Here is a 21,627-nt window from a genome sequence, read left to right as displayed (position 1 = left end):
GCCCATGATCACAGATGGGATAGGATTGTTCATTTCTGTGGTGTTGGTCTTGATGGCCGACAGGGCTTCTCGGAACTTTTGCAGGGCTGCCGCATTGGCTGACAGAGCAGGCTTGAGGTAGAAAGATCCAAAGACGATGCCTCGGAACTTGAACCAGATGCTCGTGTGATGAGGTCCAACGCGGAAGTTGCTAAAGTCTTCGATGTTGGTGGTTTTCGGGTTCCGAATGAGGGCGATTCCTCCGGTGCCTCTTGCGAGGCCGTCGACAGAGACATATGGCTCTCGGGTTTCGAAAACTATGAGGTTCTTGTAAGGTCCGATGGATTGCTGTGGTTTGAGCCACGTTTCTTGGACTGTTATAAAGTCGAGGTCTTTTGCTTTTACTATTTCGATAACCTCGTGTATAGAGGTTTCAAGTCCGCAGACATTCAGGGTCGCGAACCTAATAGTGGGCGTAGGTTGGGGCTGCATCATTTGCGGGGAGGAGTGGTTCCTTCGCGTCCGCCTTTTTCTTGGCGGCCTGGTTTGTTGCGAGCCAGTTCCTTCGCCTTAGCAGTGATCTGCTCGGCGACGGCTGGGTCGTTCATCTTCCGTTGGTACAAGGTCGCCGTGAGGAGGTCATTGGATTCCGCACATATCCTGGCAGCGCGTTCAATGAAGCTCTTGATTTGGAGCTTCTTGGACTCCTTCTCGGCCTCGGTGATCTTCGACACGTCCATGTGTGCGACTTCAGTGAATTTCATGTCCGTAATGTGCTTCAAGAATTCTTCTCTCGAGCTCTTGTCTCTGAGAACAAACTCACAGACGCTGTTGTTGACAAAGCTGATATTGAGAATCTGGTTGGTGGCAAAGCCCTTCTCCTTGAAAGCTTGTCTGATCGTACGGTAGCTACCCCGAGGGATACCCTTGACGTAAACCCAAGCGGCGTTGTCCATCCTATCCTTTAAGGGTCCTTCCTCGACAGGGACCGAGGATCTGATCATCCTGAATGGCGTGGCAGTCTTGGGCACCAGCCACTTGCCGTCGGTGGGGTCACGGCCGCGGAGGATGGCGCCGATGGCCTCGTTCTTCTTGCCGGCATCGGCCTCCTGGTGGACTTTTTCGAGGGCCGCCAGCTTGCGCGCGTCGATTGTCTTGTTGTCGGGCTGCTTCTTAGCACCCCGCTGGGCGGCTGCTGCGTAGGATGTCGGAGCTGGGCGTTCCGAGATGGCCCGGGACGCATGCTCCAGCTCCGAGGCGAGCGTCTGCATGCACTCGGTGGCGCTCTGGGTCAGGGCCTTGAGTCTAGCAACTTCCTCGGGTTTGCTGAGGTCCAGCTTGGCGAGTTCTTCGTTAATCTTCTGAGCTTTCTTGAGAAGCTCACTCTGGATGTGCTGAAGCTGCTGTTGGGGACTCTGCTTCTTGCGCATGTCGGTGGCGCAGACGCGCTTTCCGACAGCCCTGGCATCGGCGAGGGAGGCCCGTTGTTCGAAAAGCTTCCATCCGGCTTCGTCATGGCGGGTCATCAGGCCCCAGAATACGAGGATGGAAAAATGCTTCCCGCATTCTTCCACCTTGGTGGCGGCGTCCGGGCTCATCAGCATGTTCTTGCAGACGACCGAGTGCTGGGCGTCGTCGATACGCCAGGCGGGGGGCTTGCTCCCTCTGCAACGGGAGCATTGAACTTGGTCTGCCTTCAGAGCGAAGACAAACCTAAAGCGGCGGTAGGTGATGTCTTTGAAATCGACCGGGATGAAGTCCTGGTCGGTGAGAGTGTTGTTCTTGGCCTTCTCGAGGATCGAGAGGGCCCACTTCTTTTCTTCAACCACGTCGGGCGGGTTGGGAAAGATTGCCGAATCTGCATAGAGCTCTTCGATAATTTCTTCGACGGTCTTCTTGCGACCGACGTGCAGCTGGATGGGCTCACCATCCCTGCGGTGCTTTTTGGTGGGTGCTGATTCGGTGGCCTCGGTGATATTGGCGCTACTGACCTGATGGCCGTTGCTTTCTAGGCTGCGATTTTCGTCCGGTTGGCCTGGTTCTTGGGCAGCAGGGCTGCCCGAGGTGTCTATGGCCATCTCGTTGATGGCCGTTTGGGTCGGGGGCATGTGGAGGGGGTCGTTGGTTGAGAGTGTTGAGCGGTTTGTTAATAAAAGAGCGACGGAGAGCCTGTGCCTGTGGATCCAAAAGTTGAGATCAAGGTCAAGCTCGCATGGTTGGTCCAGTGGTAGAATTGCCGCCTGCCACGCGGCAGACCCGGGTTCGATTCCCGGACCATGCACGTTTTTTTTGATCGCCGCTCGTTGGGCCTCGTCCGTTGCTGGTGGTGAGATCCCTGACTTCGACACCGCTGGCATCGACACCTCCGTCCAAGAAGACCCAGCTGGATCTCCTTGGCATCAGCAGGGACGGCGCCCGAGACGTTGACAAAGCCTCCGCTGGTGCCCATCCACTGGCCAAAGGTGGTCGAGTCGCCAGCGGCGTTGACGGACTTGAGATAGACAAAGTCATAAGCGGGCTCGATGTCATAGGAGATCTTGGACGGTGTACTTGGCGGTGTTGAGGTTGACAAAGAACGAGAGGGTGGACTGGACATTGTCGACGTAAGGTTGGCCGACGACCAGGCGGCTGTCCTTGATGTACCAGCCGTGCTCGAGCGAGTTGTGGCGGTTGTAGAGGGCCAGGTACGGCTTGTTCGGGTCATAGTCAAAGGTGTAGTTGTCGGGCAAGGTCAGGTAGCTGCTGAGGGCAGGGGTCAAGCGCACGAGCCGCTTGGTGACGAGGGCGGGAGCATCGTCGGTGCCCCACCCCAGTAGTCAGAAACACCCTTGATGGTGACGGTGTAGAAGCCCAGCTGGGCAGGGGGAGTGATCTTGACGGTGAAGTTGGACTTGGCGATGGTGTTGACGTCCTTGGGGAGGTCAAAGGGATGCAAGTCGCTGTACATGTTGCCAGCGGCATTGACCAGGTGTGCATTGACCAGGTGTGCATTGACCAGGTGTGCGTTGACCAGGTGTGCGTTGATCAGCTTCGTTTCGATAGACTTCTCGCAACACCCACCCCACAGCCACTCAAACATCGATGCATGACGCATCTGGCCTATGTGAAAAAAGGCATCGATATGGTCATGTCGATAGAGTATGGTTTTAAGGGGTGTATTACGTGTCAACAAAAAAGGAACACATCCGATTGCTGTCAGACAAATCCTTTGATCCAATGAGCAGCGGGGGCGCAAACAGGAAGGGGGGGGAGAAGGCTGGTACCGCGGGGGAATGCAGGGAGAAGGCTGAAAGTCTACTGTGTGCAGGAAGCTGGGCCGCTTATTTGCCGCCGGTGGTGCCCATACCCATGACACTCTTGAAGGTGTCATAGATGTACCACTGGAGACCTGTGAACAGAGCCAAGCGGCGAGTGTCAGTACCACGAGCGTGACGGCGGGCGCAGCTGTGCGACTATTGACATTTGCAAGCACACGCGCTGCAGACAGATACATACCGGTGAGGGTACCGATCATGAGGACACGGGTGCCGAGACCCTTGGTGCAGAGGTTGAAGTAGCCGAACTCAGAGGCGATGGCGCCGAGAGACTTGCCCTTGTTGGCAGGCTTGCCGAGGAGCGAGACGACAGTGTCGGCGGGGTGGGAGACGATGGCGCAGATGACACCGGCGGTGTAGCCAGAAGCGAAGGTAACACCGAGCTGGGTGCCCTTGGAGTAGGTCTCCTTGGGGGCGGTGAAGACGTGGGTGTAGAAGAGCTGGACGACCTTCTCGAAGAAGAAGAACTTGGCAACGGTGTAGGGGATCTGGCGAGACCAGAGGGGCTTGAGGGAGCGGAAGGGGAAGCCGGTCTCAGCACGCTCGGCAGACATCTTGGCGAGGGCGGGGCCGAAGGCGGTGGGGAAGGTGCCGGGGACGGAGGTCTGGACCTTGACCTTGACCATCTCGAGGGGGCAGAGGGCAATGTCGGCGAAGAACTCGGCAGAGGCCGAGGCGGAACACCAGATCAGACCCTTGTATTCCTTGGAGGCCTGCTCGCCGAGGGCGTTCGAGTAGATGTCCTTGAAGACCTCATAGAGACCGTACTTGAAGGCACCCTGGGCAGAGTAGCCGAGGAAGGTGGGGGTGAAGCCCTTGAAGAGGCCAGCGGCACCCTCCTCAGCGAGGATGACACGGAGACCGCTGACGAGACCGGGGTACTTGGCAGCGTTGACCTGTGCGAGGGCAGGCGCAAGGGATTACGAAGGGTTGGTCAGTTGCAATGCAAGGCCAGAAGAGGACTGGGAAATCGAAGGGAGCGCAGGCCGTGGATTGCCAAACAGACGCCAATGGGACAGAGTCCTGGCACAGTCTATCTGCCAGCCGCGATTGTCCGTTTTGCTGAATGCACCCTCCCATGCGCAGGCCCGAGAGGGCTTGGCTGTTGTGGTCCAGCAGCGCTGCCAGACGCAGACCGCCATGCGCTGGCCGACATCCTGCGGACCAGCATCGGCCTGGGATCGGGTTCGGGCGGTGGATTGCACCGGCAGCAGCAAAGTGCCTCGGTTGTTCCGACAACAGCCCCACCAAGATCTCTGCGAGGATGTCGCAAGAGATCTACCCCAACAGGGAATCCTGCGACACCGCCTCGTTGGGCGATGAGACCAGACCCGGCAACATCGACGCGGACCGACATTGCGGTGGCAATCGCAGCACAGGAGGGACAGCACCACCTCGATACTCTGCAGAAGCGAAGGAGAACTGTACCTGCATGTTGCACTTGGTGACATCGAGGGGGGTGATGGCAGCGTGGGTCACACCGCAGGCCAGGACACCGCCAAGAACACACTTGGAGTAGTAGCTGATGTCATGAGGAACAGGGCCGGAGAAGCGGGAGTCCCACTTTTGAGGAGTGATGGCAGCCATGGCAGATAGACTTTGAAAGCAAAAAAAAGGATTTGGATCAAAGGGATCGACAGCGATGAGGGCGAAGCGCCGCGAACGAAGGGCGAGGAAAGCACGGCTTTAAAGGAGGCGGGGCGAGATAGCACAGCGCACGAGAAGAGAGAAAAAAAAAAAAGTTGCGACTGCCAGCCTCTTCTGTGGAGGGAGGCGATCGGCCCTCTGGGAACGAAAAACGCAAAAGATGCTTCTGCGCGTCGGCCAAGCCACATGCGATTGTCGACGCGGGTGCGTGTGTGGTGCCTGGATTGCTGTGGGTTGCTGGGCTATTGTGTGCTTGGGTGATTGAAGCGAATGCCCTGGGATGGTGAGCCGCTTGGACAGAGGACAGCTCGGGGATGTGATGAGCAGCTCGGATGGTCGGTGACTTGGGTGCTGGGTGCTGGTCGCTGGACCATGCGCACGCTGCGTTGTTGATCGTGCCGCTGCCCCCCGCCTCGCTCGCCTCGCTCACCTCCCTCCTCTGCCTCGCTTCCCGTCTCGGCTGGTGCCTGTGCGCTTTGCTCCGGTGGATTGCTGTTGGCGACCCCGGGTCGCACGGACCGGAACGGCGACGCCGCATCGTGCGACCGTCGCACGGGCCAATCGGCGCGCGCCGGCCGCCGCGCCTGCGGACACATCCAGGCTGGATCCGGCTCGATTGGACTCGATCCGGCTTGGCGCGCATGTGGGTCCACATGGATCTCACGTGCGTGTTGTGTCTGTCCCACCGTGGCGATGAAGGGACTGGCTGTCTTGTGCGACGCAGTCCCCCACACCGCCACTGCTGGCCGAAGCGAGTCCTGGTGCCAAGGGCCAGTGCCAGAAATAGCCTTGGGTCAAGGACGGCCCAAGCAGCGACGGCGTGGATGTGTCTGCTGCAGCAGTTATTATGATTGCTTCTGCTGCTTCTGCTGCTTCTGTTGCTGCGGAATGCCACTCATCCATCATCGCCACTACGCATAATCGTCACCATGCATAATCGACACCATGCATAATCGACGCTGCACATCGTTCATCGCAGGATACTGCTTGGCCCTCCCGCAACTCGTGGCCGGCGCCTGCTTGTACCCGCAGCCGAAATAGCCCGCTCAGGTTGCATCGGCGCGCGCTTCTTGAGACGTCCTTGTCTCGGCCTGGCGTCCTTTGCCGAGCCCGACAGAGTTCCAGTTTCGTCTGGCATGGTCCTTTCGTTGTCTGCGCTCTCTCCCTCTCCACCCGCCGATCGCCTCCCCCGCCCCGGCTGCGTCGTCCATCTCTCCAGCTCCCCGATCTGACCCCTCCAGGACGGCGGCTGTTCATCCACCAACCGAGAGCCTGTCGACCCGAGCCTCCCCCACCACCACCACTTGTAAGTTTGTGCGGGCCAGATACGGGTGTATCCTCAGCACTCGCCCCGCTTGTTGAGCGCCATCGAACCAGAGCCAGCCGATGTGCCGAGATCGGCGTTGACGCTCGCATCTGCATTTCAATCCGCTCGGTTGTATCCTCCGTTCGCCGTTTCTCACAAACGAATTGCACTCTCCGCGGCCCCGGCCATCTCTCCCAACTGCTCGTCCCGCGAACCGCATCCCAACCCGTCGCTGCTCGGACCATCTATCTTCCCACGCATCCCCGAATCGCACATCTATACCCCCTACACTGTCTCGACAACGCTGGTTTCTCGCTGTTCGCATCGCTCCATATCTGCACTACTCATCCGGACTACATCAGCAACGCCATGAGCCGCCACTACTTATCGGCTTCTGTCGCCGCCCATCCCTCGGCCCCGCAGAGTCTCTATCTGCGCTGCAATCTTCAGCCAGTCGTCGACCAAGACCGTCCCCAACTCGAGTTGGTCGAGGCCCTCACCCGCACCCGCATCTCGCTGAGGATCATCCGCAAGTTCTGGGCCTCTCAAAACTCGCTTCTGGCGACCCAGGCCGAGGGCACTTTCGTTGCGACTGCTTCGATTGCGAGTTCCCTCGATTCAGCTGTCTCGGCTGCGAGCTCCCTCGGTGCTGCTGATCTGGCTGGTCCGTCTCTTTTGCCTCCCTCGGGTCTCGATTTTGAAGACTTTGCTGCTGCCATTCTGCACAACTACCCCGCCGATCCCTCGTCCATCCAGGTCCCCACCGCTGCCCTCAACCGGATCGAGACCTCGACAAAGATCATCGAGGACCTTGCCCACTGCATCGTCGACCGACCCTCTGTCCTGGCCACCATCGTCAGCGACATTGAGGCTTGGACTCAGTATCGGTCCTTTGCCTTCAAGTACGGCATCACCTCTGTCAAGTGCACAGATGCCCCGGCCCTGCTTTCCTCGCACTTTGGCCTCTCCATTGCCTCCCACGTCTCCAAGGCCGGCTCCCAGCCCGACCCCGAGTGGCAGACCACTCTCAAGCTGCTCTATCAAGCCTTTTCGATGCGGGAACGGCAGTGGGCCGCCGAGAACGAGCGCCTCGCCATGGCGCTGGATGCTGCCCAGAACCAGCTCTATGCTCTGACAAAGTCCATCACTGATCCACTGCGCCCGCCGAACGAGCTGCTCCACAGCGACCGGAAACCCACAGGGTCGCCTCTGCGGCAGTCCCGGTCCATGCCCAGGCTGCATGCTGTCGTTGCCTCGCCCGAGGCAGCGGCCCCGTCCCAGCCAGCCATGATCTCGCCGCCCCAGTCGCCAGCCGCTCATGAGTCCGTCCGCGAGCCTGCTCGGGTCTCGCTGGGGCCAATGAGCCTGGGCGACCTCGAGCGACTCGCCACGGCCGATGTGCCCTCCCGCGACCTCCTGGCCGACCCATCCAACTTTCCTCTCAGCTTGCTGGCCAGGCCAGAGGGTCCCTCCAGCGGCGCCGGCGCTGCCAACCGGGGCTCTGTCTTCCTGGACGAGCAGGATCTCGTGTCCGGCTACGAAACCTCGACCGACGACGATGCGGCCTCGATGCCCGGCTTTCGTGCTGTGCCCTGGGCCCGAGCCAAGGCCGAGCTTGCCCAGCGGCAGCAGAGCCTTTCGGCCATGAGCGACTCGCTCGTCCACCGAGTTCCATCGTCGTCGCCGTCGGTCGGGTCCCAGCGCCGCCCCAGCGAGCGCATCATGCTGGCCTCTGGCCGGACCCGCTCGGGGCTCAGTCGCTCGGGTGCCGAGGCCACCGATGGGTCGAACGACGACAGCGACGTTGGATCTCCAACCCAGGCGAGACATCCAAGCCAAGTCCATTACCACTCGCACCCTCACCCGCATCGACAGGGCCATCGCTTCGACATCCATCCAAAGATCGCTGCAGCCGCACCTTATCTCGCCCGACTCGAAACTACCACAGACCAGGTCCACCGCATCCACTCGCTTCCATCGCAGGCCTCGATCACAACCATCTCGCCACTTTCCGAGATCTCGACTCCCAGCACCATGCTCGCCCAGTCCAGCGAGACCGAGGGCACGCCCTTCCGGGCCCACAATCGTGCTTCGAGCCCGTACATGACCATCGAGGAGCTTGCGGAAGCCGCCAGCGACTCACCCTCCGACCCCGAGATCCCAGCCCAGCTTCACACGACTTTCCGCCCGACTCGGCTTGGCCAGACGCCCGAAACACCGGCCGGGATCGTCACCGACGATGCCGAGCCTGAGCCACTCCTGGTTTCCCCTGGCGTCGTCTTTACCCGCACGATCCTGGAGCCGCTCTCGGAGGGAACCGAGGACGAGTCCGTGTCGCTGGCGAGCGGACGGGTCCCCGTCAAATCTCTGCTCGACGTTATCTCGGCCTACGACGCCGCCCAGGCCTCAAGCGAAGACTCTTCGGGATCCCAGAGGGGTGGCCGGCCCACTGTGCTATCGCCCGTGCCTCGGCGCATGCCGGTGCCGTCATTCCTGCTGGAGGCCTACAGCGACGCAACCGGCCTGGGTCGCCACGAATATGCCGAGCAAGCGCCCCACCATCCCGAGTTTCGGCCGTCGAGCATCCACAGCGACGGCAACTATCCGCAGCCGTACCCGAGCGACGACGACGACCCGCAAAACAGCGCCTTCCTGGAGCTCTACCGAACGATGCCGCACCTGAGGGGCTCGGCAAAGTCCCCGACGCAGTCCCCCTCGATTCAATCTTCCGCCCGCATTGTGTCCGTCAGCGACAACCAGAGCACTCATACCGTTGAGGACGTTCTGCAAAAGACCGAAGTGATTCCCATCGAGATCACCGACCAGTGCAGGACCGCGGCGACGTCCGAGAAGCCAGCCAAGCGGTCTATCTTCCAGCGATGGTTCCGATCGGGGCGCAAGTAGCGTGAGGGCGAGTCCAGTCTCGGTGCAGGCGTCGTGATATAATGCATGCGATGTTGCGCACCTGCCGCCAAGCCGGGTCCATGTCCCCCCCCCTTCTCAACTGCATTTCGTCCCACTTGTGTTGGCGGCGATTTTCCTATCATCATTATGTTTCCTTTCCATTGCACATCATTTGAAAGTGGGGCCATCCGCAGCCCCATCATCGCACCCTTCAACACGCCATCGCACCCATCGCACCCATCGCACCCATCGCACCCATCGCACCCATCGCACCCATCGCACCAACACGGACCAGGGATCCTTCGGGCCGTCGCTCGCTCGTCGTTCGGAATGAGCGACTGCACTTGCCTCTGTGCGTGCTGGTTGCGCCTGTTCCATTCCATCGAAACTCTATTCCCCCCTCCACGAGGATCGTGGAATCCCACAACCCCCAGCCCAACACAAGAACATGTGGTCTGATCGACTGCTGGCCCGGAGCGGTCTGGCTGACAAACACTCTCTGCCCGTGTCCTTGTTGCGCGGCGCGGCTGGGCAAAACCTTCGGCCGTGCTTGATTGTGCGTTCCCGCAGGCGGATGCTTGAGCGTCGCTCGAGACGGCTGGCGACATGTTCTTCGGGACGGCGGGTTCCATGTTCCGCTGAATCACAGACTGGATGATCTCAGATCATGCTGCTTTCCCCTCCCCGGCCATGCAATCGACGCTGCGACCATCGCTGTGGTGACGATGCCGACCGCAAGCAACTTTGTCTCCGAGCCGGCAGTGCCATCGCCGGGGAACTGTCTGGCGTCGCGCACAAGGAGCGGCCGCGGATGCCAGCCAACACAGTCAGCTGTGCTCGAGCTGTTGCCCCAAAGCCGGAAGATTCCACATTCCACTCCCCACCGCTGGGCGCCATGGGATTTCGCGCAACAAGGAATTTTGCCTATAAATTTGCCAACGTCCCGCCGTCGTCCGTTGGAACTCTGAAACCTTCTTCCGGTCGTTTCGCTGTCGTCCGTTCTTTGCTTTTTGTTCCTGCCCTTCGTTCCTCGCTCCTGTCCGGCCCCTCCCCCTGCTGTTCTGCTGCGTTTCTCATTCGCATTCGCATCCGTATCCGCATTGCATTCTTCTGCTTCCCAGCCACTGCTCTGCTGCCCCTCCGCCTTCTCAGCCTCATTACTGTCACTCTTCCATCGCATCACGTCGCATCGCATCGTATCGCATCGCATCGCACCCCATCGATATCCCGCCCCATCGCCGCTGCATCCCACTTGCACCTCTGCTCCTGCTCTGGCGCCCCGGCCCTGAATCTTGTCCACCGGCTCCGTCGCAGCCCTGCTTTCAGCCATGAGACGCTCCAGAGACCCCAAGTTCAGCCATCCCGAGAACGATGCCTCCTGGTTCTCGCTGCTCTTCTTCAACTGGCTCACCCCGATTGTCCTCAAGGGCTACCGCAACCCCCTTCAGATCGACGACCTCTATCCGCTCAACCCAAAGCGCACGTCCGATGACATGTTCCACCGCTTCTGGACCGCCTGGATGGCCGAGCGAGAGCAGCACCCGCTGCCGTCCGCCGACGATTCCGAGCCCGGCCCCAAAAAGGGCACCGCCTCGGGCCCGTCCATGACCCGTGCCCTTTGGGTTGCCTTTGGCCGCGAGTTTGTCGGCGTCTTTTGCGTCCGTGCAGTCTCGTAAGTGGCTCGCCGAGAGTGCGATATCGCATACGCATCCATGCATTCGTCCACCCGAACGATGGGCATCCCTGGCTGTGTGGGGTTGCACTCGAGGCTGTTGCTCTGGTTGTTGCTTTGGCTGTCCAGGCTCGCATCGCTGATATCGCTGGGCGCGCGAAAATATCCTCATTTTGCTCCTCCCGGCTGTTTCTTCAAGTGAGGGCTGCAACATCGCCTCTCCCATCCTCCTCCTCAACATCATCAACTTTGTCACGGCCGCCTACTATGGGACCCCGAACAGACCTGTGAGTGTTCTCCACACCCCCCCCCACGCAGCCCTGGGGCCGATTCATCCATGTAAACTCTCCGCTTCGGTCGGAAACACGGCCGGCTGATGCAACTCGGTTTCTCTTCAGGATTGGTCTGGCTTTATGCTCGTCGCTGGCTTGTTCATTATCCAGGTAATTCCATCCTGTTCTCAGGCCGTGGGTGTTTGGATGCGCCAGGCGGCTGTGGGCAAGCTCTATGGGTGAAGCAGTTGAGAGGACGGTCATGCTCGTCGATGGCCGTTGTATCGGATGGTGGCCGCATGGATTTATCTGCGCCATATTCACCATCTGCGTTATCCGGTTGTGTGGCCGCTCACCTCTCACACGGCGCATACTGGCTCGTCTTCTCGCCACAGGTCATCGGCAGTATCGCTCAAAACAAGTATGCCGAGCTGGCCTTCAATCTCGGAATCAAGATCCGAACGAGTCTCGTCGCCTCTGTGTAAGAGCCGCTACTTCCTGCGGCGACCTCTGTTGCGATCTTGGTGCCGCTTGGCTCGCAGTCTTTTGGTCTGTCGCCCACCTTCGACTCTCGATCCTTTCATCGCCACTTTCACCAAGCCTTTACTCTTCAACACCCATCACCAATATCTCTGACATGACCCACTCGATCATTTCTGACTACCAGCTACCAGAAAGCCCTCCGACTTTCCCAAAAGTCTCGCCAGGTGAGCATCGACGGCTGCATCCAGCCACCTGCCTTACCTTTCTGTGTCATGTTTTAGCTCTCCTAACTCCTCCTTGGAATCCTGCTCGGCACTTTAGAGATACACCCACGGCATGATCGTCAATCTCATGAGTGTCGATACCGTTCGACTCGATCGCACTACGGCCCTGACCCAAAACGCCATGGCCGCTCCGTTTGTTGCCTTGGCCACCACCGCCATCCTGATCTACCTTCTCGGCCCGTCCGGTACGCTGCAGCACTGCAAGCGACTCGATCCGTTGCTGGCGCAAGGGCAGAGCGGCTTCTCCATCCTCTCCATCCTCTCCATCCTCTCCGTCCCCAGGCAACATCGATACTGACTCGTCCTTTCTCATTTCCCTGCTGCATACCACGGCAACGTCCTCGATCGACACCCGTCGTCCAGCTCTCGTTGGCTTCGCCGTCGTTGCCCTCAACATCCCCATTCAGCTTACTTTCACTCGATTCCTGGTCTCCAAGCGTCGCCATGGCGCCAAGGTCACTGATCAGCGCATCAAGGTCGTTCAGGAGGGCATCGAGGGCATCCGAGTGGTCAAGTTCCAGGGCTGGGAGCAGGCTGTGTTGGAGCGCTTGCGCAAGTTGCGTATTTCAGAGCTCTCGTGGACCAAAATCATCCTCCTGACCCGAGCCATGCAGACTGGTGTTTCCACCGTAAGTACATGCAGGCAGCAGGCAGCAGGCAGCAGGCAGCAGGCAGCAGGCAGCAGGCAGCAGGCAACAGCTCTGGGTGCATTGTTTGGTTTACTTATGCACGGCATGGTTCTTTTTGGCCACAGCTTCTCCCTGCCCTCGCTGCCATCTGTACTTTCATCGTCCACGAAGCAATCAATGGCTCGCTGAATCCGGCGGTGGCCTTGGCCTCGCTTGCCCTCTTCGACTGCATGGCTTCTCCGCTGCGATGGCTGGTAAGTGGCTGCTTAGGCAGCTCGTCGGCTCGTCGACCCATCAGTTCATCGGCCAATCCCATCAATCTTATCAATCCAAAGGATCTACTTGATACTGAGTAACCATGTCTCGTTGTCATCATATGTGCCATCTCCGGACTGGACTCACTAGCCCCAAGCCATGGGCGCCATCGCCGATGCCTCTGTCTCGATCAACCGTCTGCAAGGTCTCTTCCTCAGCGAGGAAATCGTCCCGCAAAGCTACCTGCCTTATGAGCCCAACCCCGAGAAGCCTCTGGACTGGGTTCTGCGAATCGAAAATGGTCTGTTCCAGTGGGCCGAGACCATTGACGTCCACAAAGCCACCACCTCTGCTCCCGAAAAGAAGATTCGAAATCGCTTCCGGCATCGCGCCGAGGCGCACGAGATCGCACTGGAGAGCAAGGTGACCAGCCCACCCGTCGTTGCCGAGCTGTCCAACATCAACATCCGCATTCCCGAAGGCGCGCTGGTGTGCATCATTGGTCCTGTCGGCGCGGGCAAGTCGTCGCTGGTTCAAGCCATGGTCGGAGAGATGGAGAAGTTTGGCGGTCGGCTCGATATCCGCGGCAGTGTCTCGTATACCCCACAGAGTGCCTGGATTCGCAATGCATCAGGTACAGTGTCTGCCTCATGGGCAACTTTGGCTCGCAGCTGCACGCCGCCGCTGTCCATGTCTTGCTGGACATATGGCTGCGGATCGGGTCCCTTATTCGAGACCCGCCTCTTGCTGACTTTGCTCCTCTGGTGCCTCGCTGCAGTCAAAAACAACATCCTCTTTGGTCTCCCCTACGATGAGGCAAAGTACAAACGGACCCTCAATATCTGCTCGCTGGAGAAGGACATGGAGATTCTGCCCGGTAGGTCCTGTGGGAGCGGCTTAGTCATCCCTTGCCTCCCTATTTCAGCTCCGTGGCAATCCAAGGCCATGTGGCTCTGACCCCCTGGCTTTGCTCTATCCAACCAGATGGCGACGCGACCGAGATTGGCGAGCGTGGAATCACCTTGAGTGGTGGACAGGTACGATCCCGTGCATGCAGCCAGCTTGCTCGATGTGCTGCCACTCTGGCCGCTCGGCATGGGTGATTCACAAGTGGAGAGGTGCATACACAGGAAGCAAGATGGCTGCCTCGCCATTCGCCATGCGAGCCTCGGCCTGCCGTGGGCGTGAGTTTTGATATCTTGCCAACCAAGCATACTAATTCGACTCGATTGTCTATTGGCACGATAGAAACAACGAATCAGCTTGGCGCGTGCTGTGTATTTCGATGCAGATATTGTGATTCTCGACGACCCTCTCTCGGCAGGTGAGCAGCGGATTCGTTCTGCGATTGCAGCTCGACTGAGAGGATGCGTCACTGCCACTCGTAGTTCAAGACACGTCCTGTGCTATGCTACAGGGCTTCCGTACAGCTGTGCGTTCTGCATCACTGACGACAACTGCACATCCGTTTCCAGTCGACGCTCACGTCGGCGCTCACATTCTCAAACACTGCATCTTGGGCGAGATGAAACGCAAGACCCGTATTCTCGTCACCCACCAGATCCATGGTAAGTCCGCCCCTCCCCCACTTCGGCATTGCTGCTTTGGTGCATCACTGCGCTTCGGGCCTTCTAGACTAACGCGCCATCTGATGCTCCAGTGGTTGACAAGGCCGACTGGGTTATCTGTGTCAACAACATGGGAATCGTTGAGCAGGGCACATACGCGGATCTGATGCAAAGCTCGAACGGATATCTCGCTCAAATGGTTGAGCAGTACGGCCGCCAGGAGGCTGAGAAGGAGCAGAAAGGGCAGCAAGAAGAAGCCATGGTCGTAGAGACCGCCGAGGCTGCCACTGCGGAGGCTACCAATGCCGAGGCTACCAATGCCGACCTCACTATCCAGCCTGAAGAGAAGAGCCCGACAGAGTCCGAGAAGGCTGCCCCCAAGAACGACGCCCCCGCCAAGCTGATGACAGCCGAGGAGCGCACCACCGGTAGCCTCCCGATCACCATCCTCTTCAGCTACATCCGCGCGCTCGGGGGCTTCTTCCGTGCTGGTTCCGTGTTCCTGTATCTGCTTCTCTCCCAATCGTCTAACGCGGGACAAAATTACTGGCTCACGATGTGGAGTTCCAAGGTAGGCGATTCCACTGACCAGAGCTGGTCTGGTGCTTGTTACCTGGACGTTGTATTTTGTATGCTGCCGAACATAGTATCAATGCCTGATCGCACTCCAGTCCAAGCAGCAGCAGCAGCAGCAGCACGACGTCTCCGCGGTGTTTTGGCCCATTGGTCTGCCCGAGTTTGACTCACACTCTCTTTTCCTCCCGCGATCCCGGACAATGTCAAACAGCAATACCCATTCTCTACTCAGGTGTACATGGGTGTCTACGGCGGTCTTGGTCTGTTTCAGATGGTCATGGTTATCTTCAGTGGCTACGCTGTGGTCACAACATGCTTGCGAGGTGCCCGTTTCCTTCACGACCGGGCCATCCGCAAGGTCTTCCGCTCTCCCGTCACATTTTTCGACACTAATCCCGTTGGTAAGACATGGTGCAAGACATAAGCGGCGCCGCTTGTGGCTGGTTCTCCACTGCTTTGACCCTTGCTTTGCTGGGCTATCTGTCTGTTCATTCGTCACCGAGCCACGCTCATGCATCTTTGCTGTTGCCCATCCACAGGCCGCATCATGAATCGCCTCAGTCGCGACGTCAACGATGTGGACAATGAAATCCCTGAGGTATGTGTTTGGAAACACTGCGGCAATGGTGGGCGCTTCGTCTGCCCTCTGCCCCTCCCTCTCACGTCTTGAATCGCGGCGAGGCCGATTGGCGTGCATCCTAACCAGATGTCATCATTCGTGGACACCCCAGAACTTGAGAATGTTCATGGACAACTCGGCCGCGCTGCTGGTGGTCCTTGTTATGATTGTGGTTGTCTACCCCATTTTCCTCGTGCCGCTGGTGCCCATCGTCTTTGTCTTTTACATGATCCAGAAATACGTAAGCATCCCGCTGTCTGTCGCTCTGGTGCTTGGGTGCAGTCGTGAGATTGGTAGCTACCCGAGTCGCGATTGGTATCCATGGTATCCATGTTATTGCCGCCACGGCCTTGCGCCTTCTGACCCAACCGTCGTTTCGCAGTATCGCACCACCGCTCGCGAGCTGAAGCGCTTGGATAGCATCAGTCGTTCCCCACTCTATGCACACTTTGGAGGTAAGTTACAAGCTATGCGTGCGTTCTTCCAGCTGCAGCCATATCTAGTCGTTTGCGCATGTGCACCACACATTCCCTCATCCTGACAATGTGCTGGCTCCCGGCGCACAGAAACCCTGAGCGGTCTAGCCACTATCCGCGCCTTCCGAGTCCAAGAGCAGTGCATCCAAGAGAACAAGCACTACATCGACTACAACAATCGGGTCTACTACATCCTCTCGCCCATTCGCCGTTGGCTCGGCGTGCGTCTCCAGATCCTGAGTGCCATCGTTGTGCTCGCTGCCACCCTGATCTCGACCCTCTCTCGATACGGTACCATTCTTCCTTCCATTAGTGGACTGGTGATGACCTACTCGCTCCGAGTATCCTCCAGTCTCCAGATCCTGATGTTCCTGATGACTGAAGTCGAAATGCAGGTAATGCAAGTGTGTGGCAGGTGCAAAGTGAATCGGCGGTGTATATCGGCCTTCTTGAACATGCCCATGGGCTGCCATGGTCTGATATGCAAAGACAGCCTCGACAGTCTCCACAACAAGCGCTGTCCGGACAGCTAACACTCGGGCGCTCTTGCGATGCTACTTCCACCAGATGAACTCGGTTGAGCGCTTGGCTTACTATGGCGAGGAGCTGGCTGAGGGTGAGTTGTCTGTGGGCATATTGCGCACATCAGTCACCCAAAGGGACATATGCACCCCTGATCTGCGCTTGCATTCCATCGCTGTCGATCTGTATCCGGTACCTGAGGCTGACGAAATGAATTGCTCTGAACGGCACTGCAGAGGCGGCCGAGGTTATCGAGGGCAATCGCCCGTCCAGCGACTGGCCTGCTGCTGGCGAGATCGACATCAAGAACCTGACCCTCAAGTATCGTCCGGAGCTGCCGCCTGTGCTGAACAACGTCAGTCTCAAGATCAATGCCGGTGACAAGATTGGCATCGTTGGAAGGTGAGATTTCGGATCAAGCCGCGAGTGGTTGGGCATGGGGAAACAGGGGTGTGCGGATGCATCTATGGCCGTGATGGAGTGGCGACCGAAGGTGAAACAACTCGATATGGAAATGTGATGTGTGGATCTGATGAGGCGAGGGCGTGGCCACGGCCAGACGGTAAGACAGGACTGACACGCAGATATCCGGTATGCTGGCCTGCTCTATGGCCCTGATTAGGACCGGCGCCGGCAAGTCCACTATCCTGGTTGCGCTTTTCCGCTTGATCGAGATGGCCGAGGGACAAATCATCATCGATGGTGTCGATATCTCCAAGATCGGTCTGCACGATCTGCGCCGCCATCTGTCCATCATCCCCCAGGGTAAGCGGCGCAGTGATTTCAGCTGTTTGCGTGGGATCAATATGCTTGAATGCTTGGCGCTGCTTGGCGCTGCCATCGCGGCGTGGTGCTGCCTTTTTTCTGACACTGACACTGCCTCCGATCTTCCATGTTGAATGGAACATGCAGACCCTGTTCTGTTCTCTGGCACGGTGCGAAGCAACCTCGATCCCTTCGACGAATACTCTGACCAGGAGATCTGGGACGTTCTCAACCGCTGTGGCGACATTGGCAACACCATCAGCACCAACCCAGGCAAGCTCGAGATGCTCGTCAGCGAGCACGGCGACAACTTCTCGGTCGGGCAGCGGCAGCTGCTGTGCCTCGGTCGTGCCATGCTCCGGCATTCGTCGATTGTTGTGATGGACGAGGCCACAGCCTCGGTCGATCTCGAGACGGACCGCCTGATCCAGGAAACCATCCGCAACGACGAAAAGTTCAAGCACCGCACCGTCGTCACCATTGCCCACCGACTCAACTCGATCATCGACTACACAAAGATTGTCGTGATGGGCCACGGCAAGATCCTCGAGCTCGGCGCTCCCTGGGAGCTTCTGGAGCACGAGTCCTCTGAATTCCACAAGCTGGTCATGGAGACGGGCGAAGCGAACGCAGAGCTGCTGAAGGATATGGCTATCAGCGCCAAGGAGGTGCAGGCCAGCCAGCAGTCGGGCGCCCAGTAAATCCATCGCCGAGGCATGATACCGGTCCTCCAGCCTCGTTCAATGCCCTGTCCCGCCATTTACCCCCCCCCAGTTTGACCGTTCCCCCACACATGGTGCATATACGGTTACGCACTTCTTTCATTTGTACCGCTTCAGTCAATATCTCCAACAACTCCGGTCTCGACAGTGGTCTATGTGATTATGTGGCTCTGCGAGCGGGCGACCATGCTCCCAAAGAAAGAGAGCGACCATGCCCTCAAAGAAAAAGGGCGACCAACCCGAGCTCTTTCAAATTGATTCCATTCCATATCATCTTCATCTTCAGTTTCATTTTCAGTTTCAGCCTTAGCTTCAGTACCAGTTTCAGCCTTGGCTTCAGTTTCAGTTTCCATTTTTTTCAGCTCGAGCACCCGCATCGACCCCATTTTCCGCTTCCTCTTTCCCACTCTGGTTGCCCTGGCACACCTCATGCTCTTCAAGTCTTTGGACACAATACATTGCAATATCCCCCAAGCTACAGTGGTGTGAACGTCGCTCATCCTTGGTCGCTTATACTGGTCGTTGGTCACCAAACATCGGCTTGCATAAGCTACCACATGCGCCTATATTCATCTCGATTTCGATATCGATTCCATCCATGTTGTGCATGTCATCCGTGAAAGCGCAGGCAGTCGACCTGTGACAAGAACGCTGTGCGATCGATTTCTGGGTCCAGGCTGGAGGCACTCGTGGCAAAGTTTGTGATTCGTCTGAGCTGTTCGTTGGCCAGGAGCGACGACCTGTGGGCTGTCCAGCATATCCGCTCAAGCAACTCAAAAGGAAGAATCCAGCGGCATCGCAGCATCAGGGCTCTGGCTTGCCGCAGGACCCGCACCGACGACTGTTGTACCAGGGTCTTGATGCCAACATTCTGCTCGATGCGGTCGCGGATTTCGGTAAAGAGGCGGTCGATAGAGCTGCTTGGGACCGAAAATAGAGCCAAGGCCTCGAAGTGGATCTGGAGCAGATTCCGGTTACTTCTCAGACATCTCGCAAAGGCAGACAGCACCAGCTCGGTGGGATCGGCGTTATCGGCCAGATTCAAGCGCTCGAGGCGAGAGGGGCCGGGAGCAGCCTGGATCCGGGGGGCTCCGCGGAGTGGGCATTGTGCATCCAGGGTTGAGTTGCCTCGGGCTCCTCGGTGAAAGTCGCCGGATGCGGGTTTCTGGGGCGGCGCTCCAGCCTCGAGATTGTCGACGAGACGAGGATCTTCGAGACTGTGGGCCAGGGCGACCAGGGCTTCCTCGCCAAGATGATTGCCGGACAAGTCCAGATCACACAGCGCCGGAACACTGTTATTTCGCAGCAGTTGGGCCAACCGCACGCCTCCAACCGAGGTAATGTAGTTGCTGCCGAGGTGAAGTCGAGCGAGGCGGACAAAGGAGTTGGACTCCAGGTATTCGCAGAGCAGCTCGACACCGTCGTCGCCGACAAGATTGCCCGTCAGATCGAGCTCTGCGAGCCCATAGATATACATGAACTGGCAGAGGTGGGCAACGGCGCCATCGGTGATTGTGTGACTGTAGAACAGCTTGAGGGAGGCGATGGGTCGTTGACTGGGCGTTCCTGCTATCAGTCGACCAGGGGGCTGCAGCAGTGCGGCAGTCACCAAGGCGGACCAGGCTGCCGACGATGTTGTCGCTGGGGCGAGGGATTGCGGGACGAAGGATTGCGGGGTGAGGGATTGCGGGGCCGCCGATCGGTCTGTTGCTGGCTGGCAACAAGCTCGGCAGAATTCCTCGATCGAGATGTCGCTGAGGCTGTTGTCTCCAAGCCAAATCTCTCGAAGCCAGGTTCCGCAGAGACGACTTGGATGGCTCGTTTGGCGTATTGGTTGCGGTGGATCCCTTCCCAGCCCAGGGCCGCTCGCACAGGCATTGTTGATGCGCAAGGCGTTTCCCAGAGCCAGCAACCCGTCCGTCTTGATGTAGTTGCCGTTGAGTGACAGAAGCAGCAACGGACAGAGCGGATGGCCGACCAGCTCCCGAGATACTATGACACAGCCTTTGTTGCCAAGCTCGTTGTTGGCCAGATGCAGGCGCCGGATGCAACTCTGACGCACAGCGTGGCTGATACTGAGCGCACAGATGTCTGAAAGTCCGGTGTTGTTGAGGCTGAGTTCCTGTGGAATCAGCGACCCGACGGACGAGGACAGCCGATGCAGCAGCAGCGATAAGCAGAGCGGCGGTGGTCAGGATGATGAGGATGATGGAGGGAGCCACTTTGGTCGAGAGCGCCATGCGGTCCTCTCAACACAATAGGCGTTGGTCAGAACAAGTGAGCGAGTTTGAACACACCTGCAGTGTAGGGCAGCATGGGAGGGTTGATGCCAGCAGTTCCAGCCCATCATCGCCGAGAGGATTGCTGTCAAGGGACAGATATTCCAACGGGGACCTTGGCAGGATCTGGACGAGTAACTCGATGCCAGTTGCCGTCAAGCGGTTACCACCGAGGTCGAAGCGACGGACCCATGCAGCTCGGTCGTCGAGATGGCACACATCGACAATCCAGTCGACGTCATCGTCATCGAGCCTGAGGAAGCTGAGGTTGGCGAGCTCTGGTTTGTTTCAGAGACCCGGCGAGTAATGCCCGGGAAGCGCGAAGGTGAGTCATATCCGTTCGTTGCAGCGGTCGAGATGAGGGTGGGCGAGGACAAGGAGCACTCTGGCTCACACGAAAGCATAAATACGAAGCAGACAAGTCCTCGTGCCAGAGATGAGTGCTACGGTTTGGTGTACTGACCCAGTTGGTCTGGGCCATCTGATGCAGTGTATACGCGAGCAGCCGACGCTGGGGCCGAAGACAGAACAGAGGCTTCCGAATCCGTCATGCCTCTGGAGCTTCAACGCCTGAGGATGATGTCAGAAAGCCAAGTGACAACATTGAAGCAGGTCGCAAGGCGCTCGACAGAGCCCCGTTCGTAGGCCAAGCAACGGCCCTTTGCTCTCCTGGGCGCGACTGGTGGAATTCTTCGAATCCGAAGAGGACAGATTGGGAAAGGGTGGGCTTGGTGGAAAGCAGAACATGCGGATTCCTCTGTGCGGGGCTGAAGCAGATGATTGCATCGCAACCGAAGGGTATTGAGCCCATGAAACTCGATGCTCGTGAGCGGATGGCATGTTCGGGAGGCGATGAACATACTGTCGGGGGCGTGCGCAAGGCAGTCCAAGGTCTGGTCAAATGAGTCATTCGTGCTCAAGGTACTTGGCGAGCCATGGACTCGATAGATATCCCTTCGACGAGACACGCCCGAAAGTAGCCCCAAGGCAGCCCCGGACACGCTGTTGGTTCTGGTGGATATCCAGGGTCGCCCTCCACTCCCGGAGATGTGCGTCCTGCGATTCGGTTTCGAGTGACGTAAGCACCCAGTCCAGGCCGCCAAGCGGCAAGCCCGCTCTCCTGTTGAGCTGAGCAGACCCCCGCGCTATCTTGTGCACGCCGCCTCGCCTCGCCCCGCTTGATCGGCCCTCAGCTTCTCCCCAGCCCGCTGTACTTGAGGACCGCAGCAAATTTGCTTTCCCTCCCCCTTGCCGAGCGGTACTGCATTGGTTGATTTTGCCCTTCCCTCCCGCCGCGATTTCGCTTTGCCTGCCCCTGATCAGGAGCGGCTCACACGACCACAAACTCACGCTTA

General features: G+C 58.5%; 4 protein-coding genes and 1 non-coding gene across 5 annotated transcripts; 3 read left to right on the top strand and 2 right to left on the bottom strand.

Annotated features, from left to right (window-relative positions):
- Positions 1-2,189: 2,189 nt before the first annotated feature.
- BJ171DRAFT_t169 lies at positions 2,190-2,260 on the top strand. The gene has a single exon. It is a non-coding gene; the product is annotated as a tRNA-Gly (tRNA).
- Positions 2,261-3,118: 858 nt separating this feature from the next.
- BJ171DRAFT_511047 (mitochondrial carrier domain-containing protein) lies at positions 3,119-5,289 on the bottom strand. The gene is made up of 3 exons (XM_053111537.1): positions 4,722-5,289; positions 3,475-4,189; positions 3,119-3,367 (listed from the first exon to the last, which is right to left on the bottom strand). The coding sequence occupies exons 1-3, from the start codon at positions 4,878-4,880 to the stop codon at positions 3,300-3,302; spliced, it is 942 nt and encodes a 313-aa protein (XP_052965256.1). The 5' UTR covers positions 4,881-5,289; the 3' UTR covers positions 3,119-3,299.
- Positions 5,290-7,424: 2,135 nt separating this feature from the next.
- Positions 7,425-9,432, top strand: BJ171DRAFT_511045 (uncharacterized protein). The gene has a single exon (XM_053111536.1). The coding sequence runs from the start codon at positions 7,474-7,476 to the stop codon at positions 9,148-9,150; it is 1,677 nt and encodes a 558-aa protein (XP_052965255.1). The 5' UTR covers positions 7,425-7,473; the 3' UTR covers positions 9,151-9,432.
- Positions 9,433-10,129: 697 nt separating this feature from the next.
- BJ171DRAFT_154248 (P-loop containing nucleoside triphosphate hydrolase protein) lies at positions 10,130-18,471 on the top strand. Its single transcript, XM_053105811.1, has 23 exons — positions 10,130-10,822; positions 11,022-11,109; positions 11,221-11,265; positions 11,490-11,575; positions 11,762-11,801; positions 11,899-12,046; positions 12,225-12,490; positions 12,616-12,744; positions 12,896-13,379; positions 13,524-13,622; positions 13,730-13,782; positions 13,994-14,069; positions 14,221-14,313; positions 14,406-14,884; positions 15,101-15,290; positions 15,429-15,487; positions 15,621-15,749; positions 15,891-15,963; positions 16,075-16,379; positions 16,552-16,600; positions 16,743-16,908; positions 17,129-17,271; positions 17,419-18,471. The coding sequence occupies exons 1-23, from the start codon at positions 10,479-10,481 to the stop codon at positions 17,970-17,972; spliced, it is 4,098 nt and encodes a 1,365-aa protein (XP_052965254.1). The 5' UTR covers positions 10,130-10,478; the 3' UTR covers positions 17,973-18,471.
- Position 18,472: 1 nt separating this feature from the next.
- BJ171DRAFT_154256 (uncharacterized protein) lies at positions 18,473-20,953 on the bottom strand. Its single transcript, XM_053105812.1, has 3 exons — positions 20,736-20,953; positions 20,291-20,550; positions 18,473-20,115 (listed from the first exon to the last, which is right to left on the bottom strand). The coding sequence occupies exons 1-3, from the start codon at positions 20,821-20,823 to the stop codon at positions 18,604-18,606; spliced, it is 1,860 nt and encodes a 619-aa protein (XP_052965253.1). The 5' UTR covers positions 20,824-20,953; the 3' UTR covers positions 18,473-18,603.
- Between the last annotated feature and the right edge of the window lie 674 nt (positions 20,954-21,627).

The sequence above is a fragment of the Polychytrium aggregatum genome, assembly GCF_025602895.1.
Source record: "Polychytrium aggregatum strain JEL109 chromosome Unknown BJ171scaffold_26, whole genome shotgun sequence".
Lineage (NCBI taxonomy): Eukaryota > Fungi > Chytridiomycota > Chytridiomycetes > Polychytriales > Polychytrium > Polychytrium aggregatum.
The sequence above is the reverse complement of the archived record's forward strand: the minus strand, read 5'-3'. Positions and strand labels throughout refer to the sequence as shown.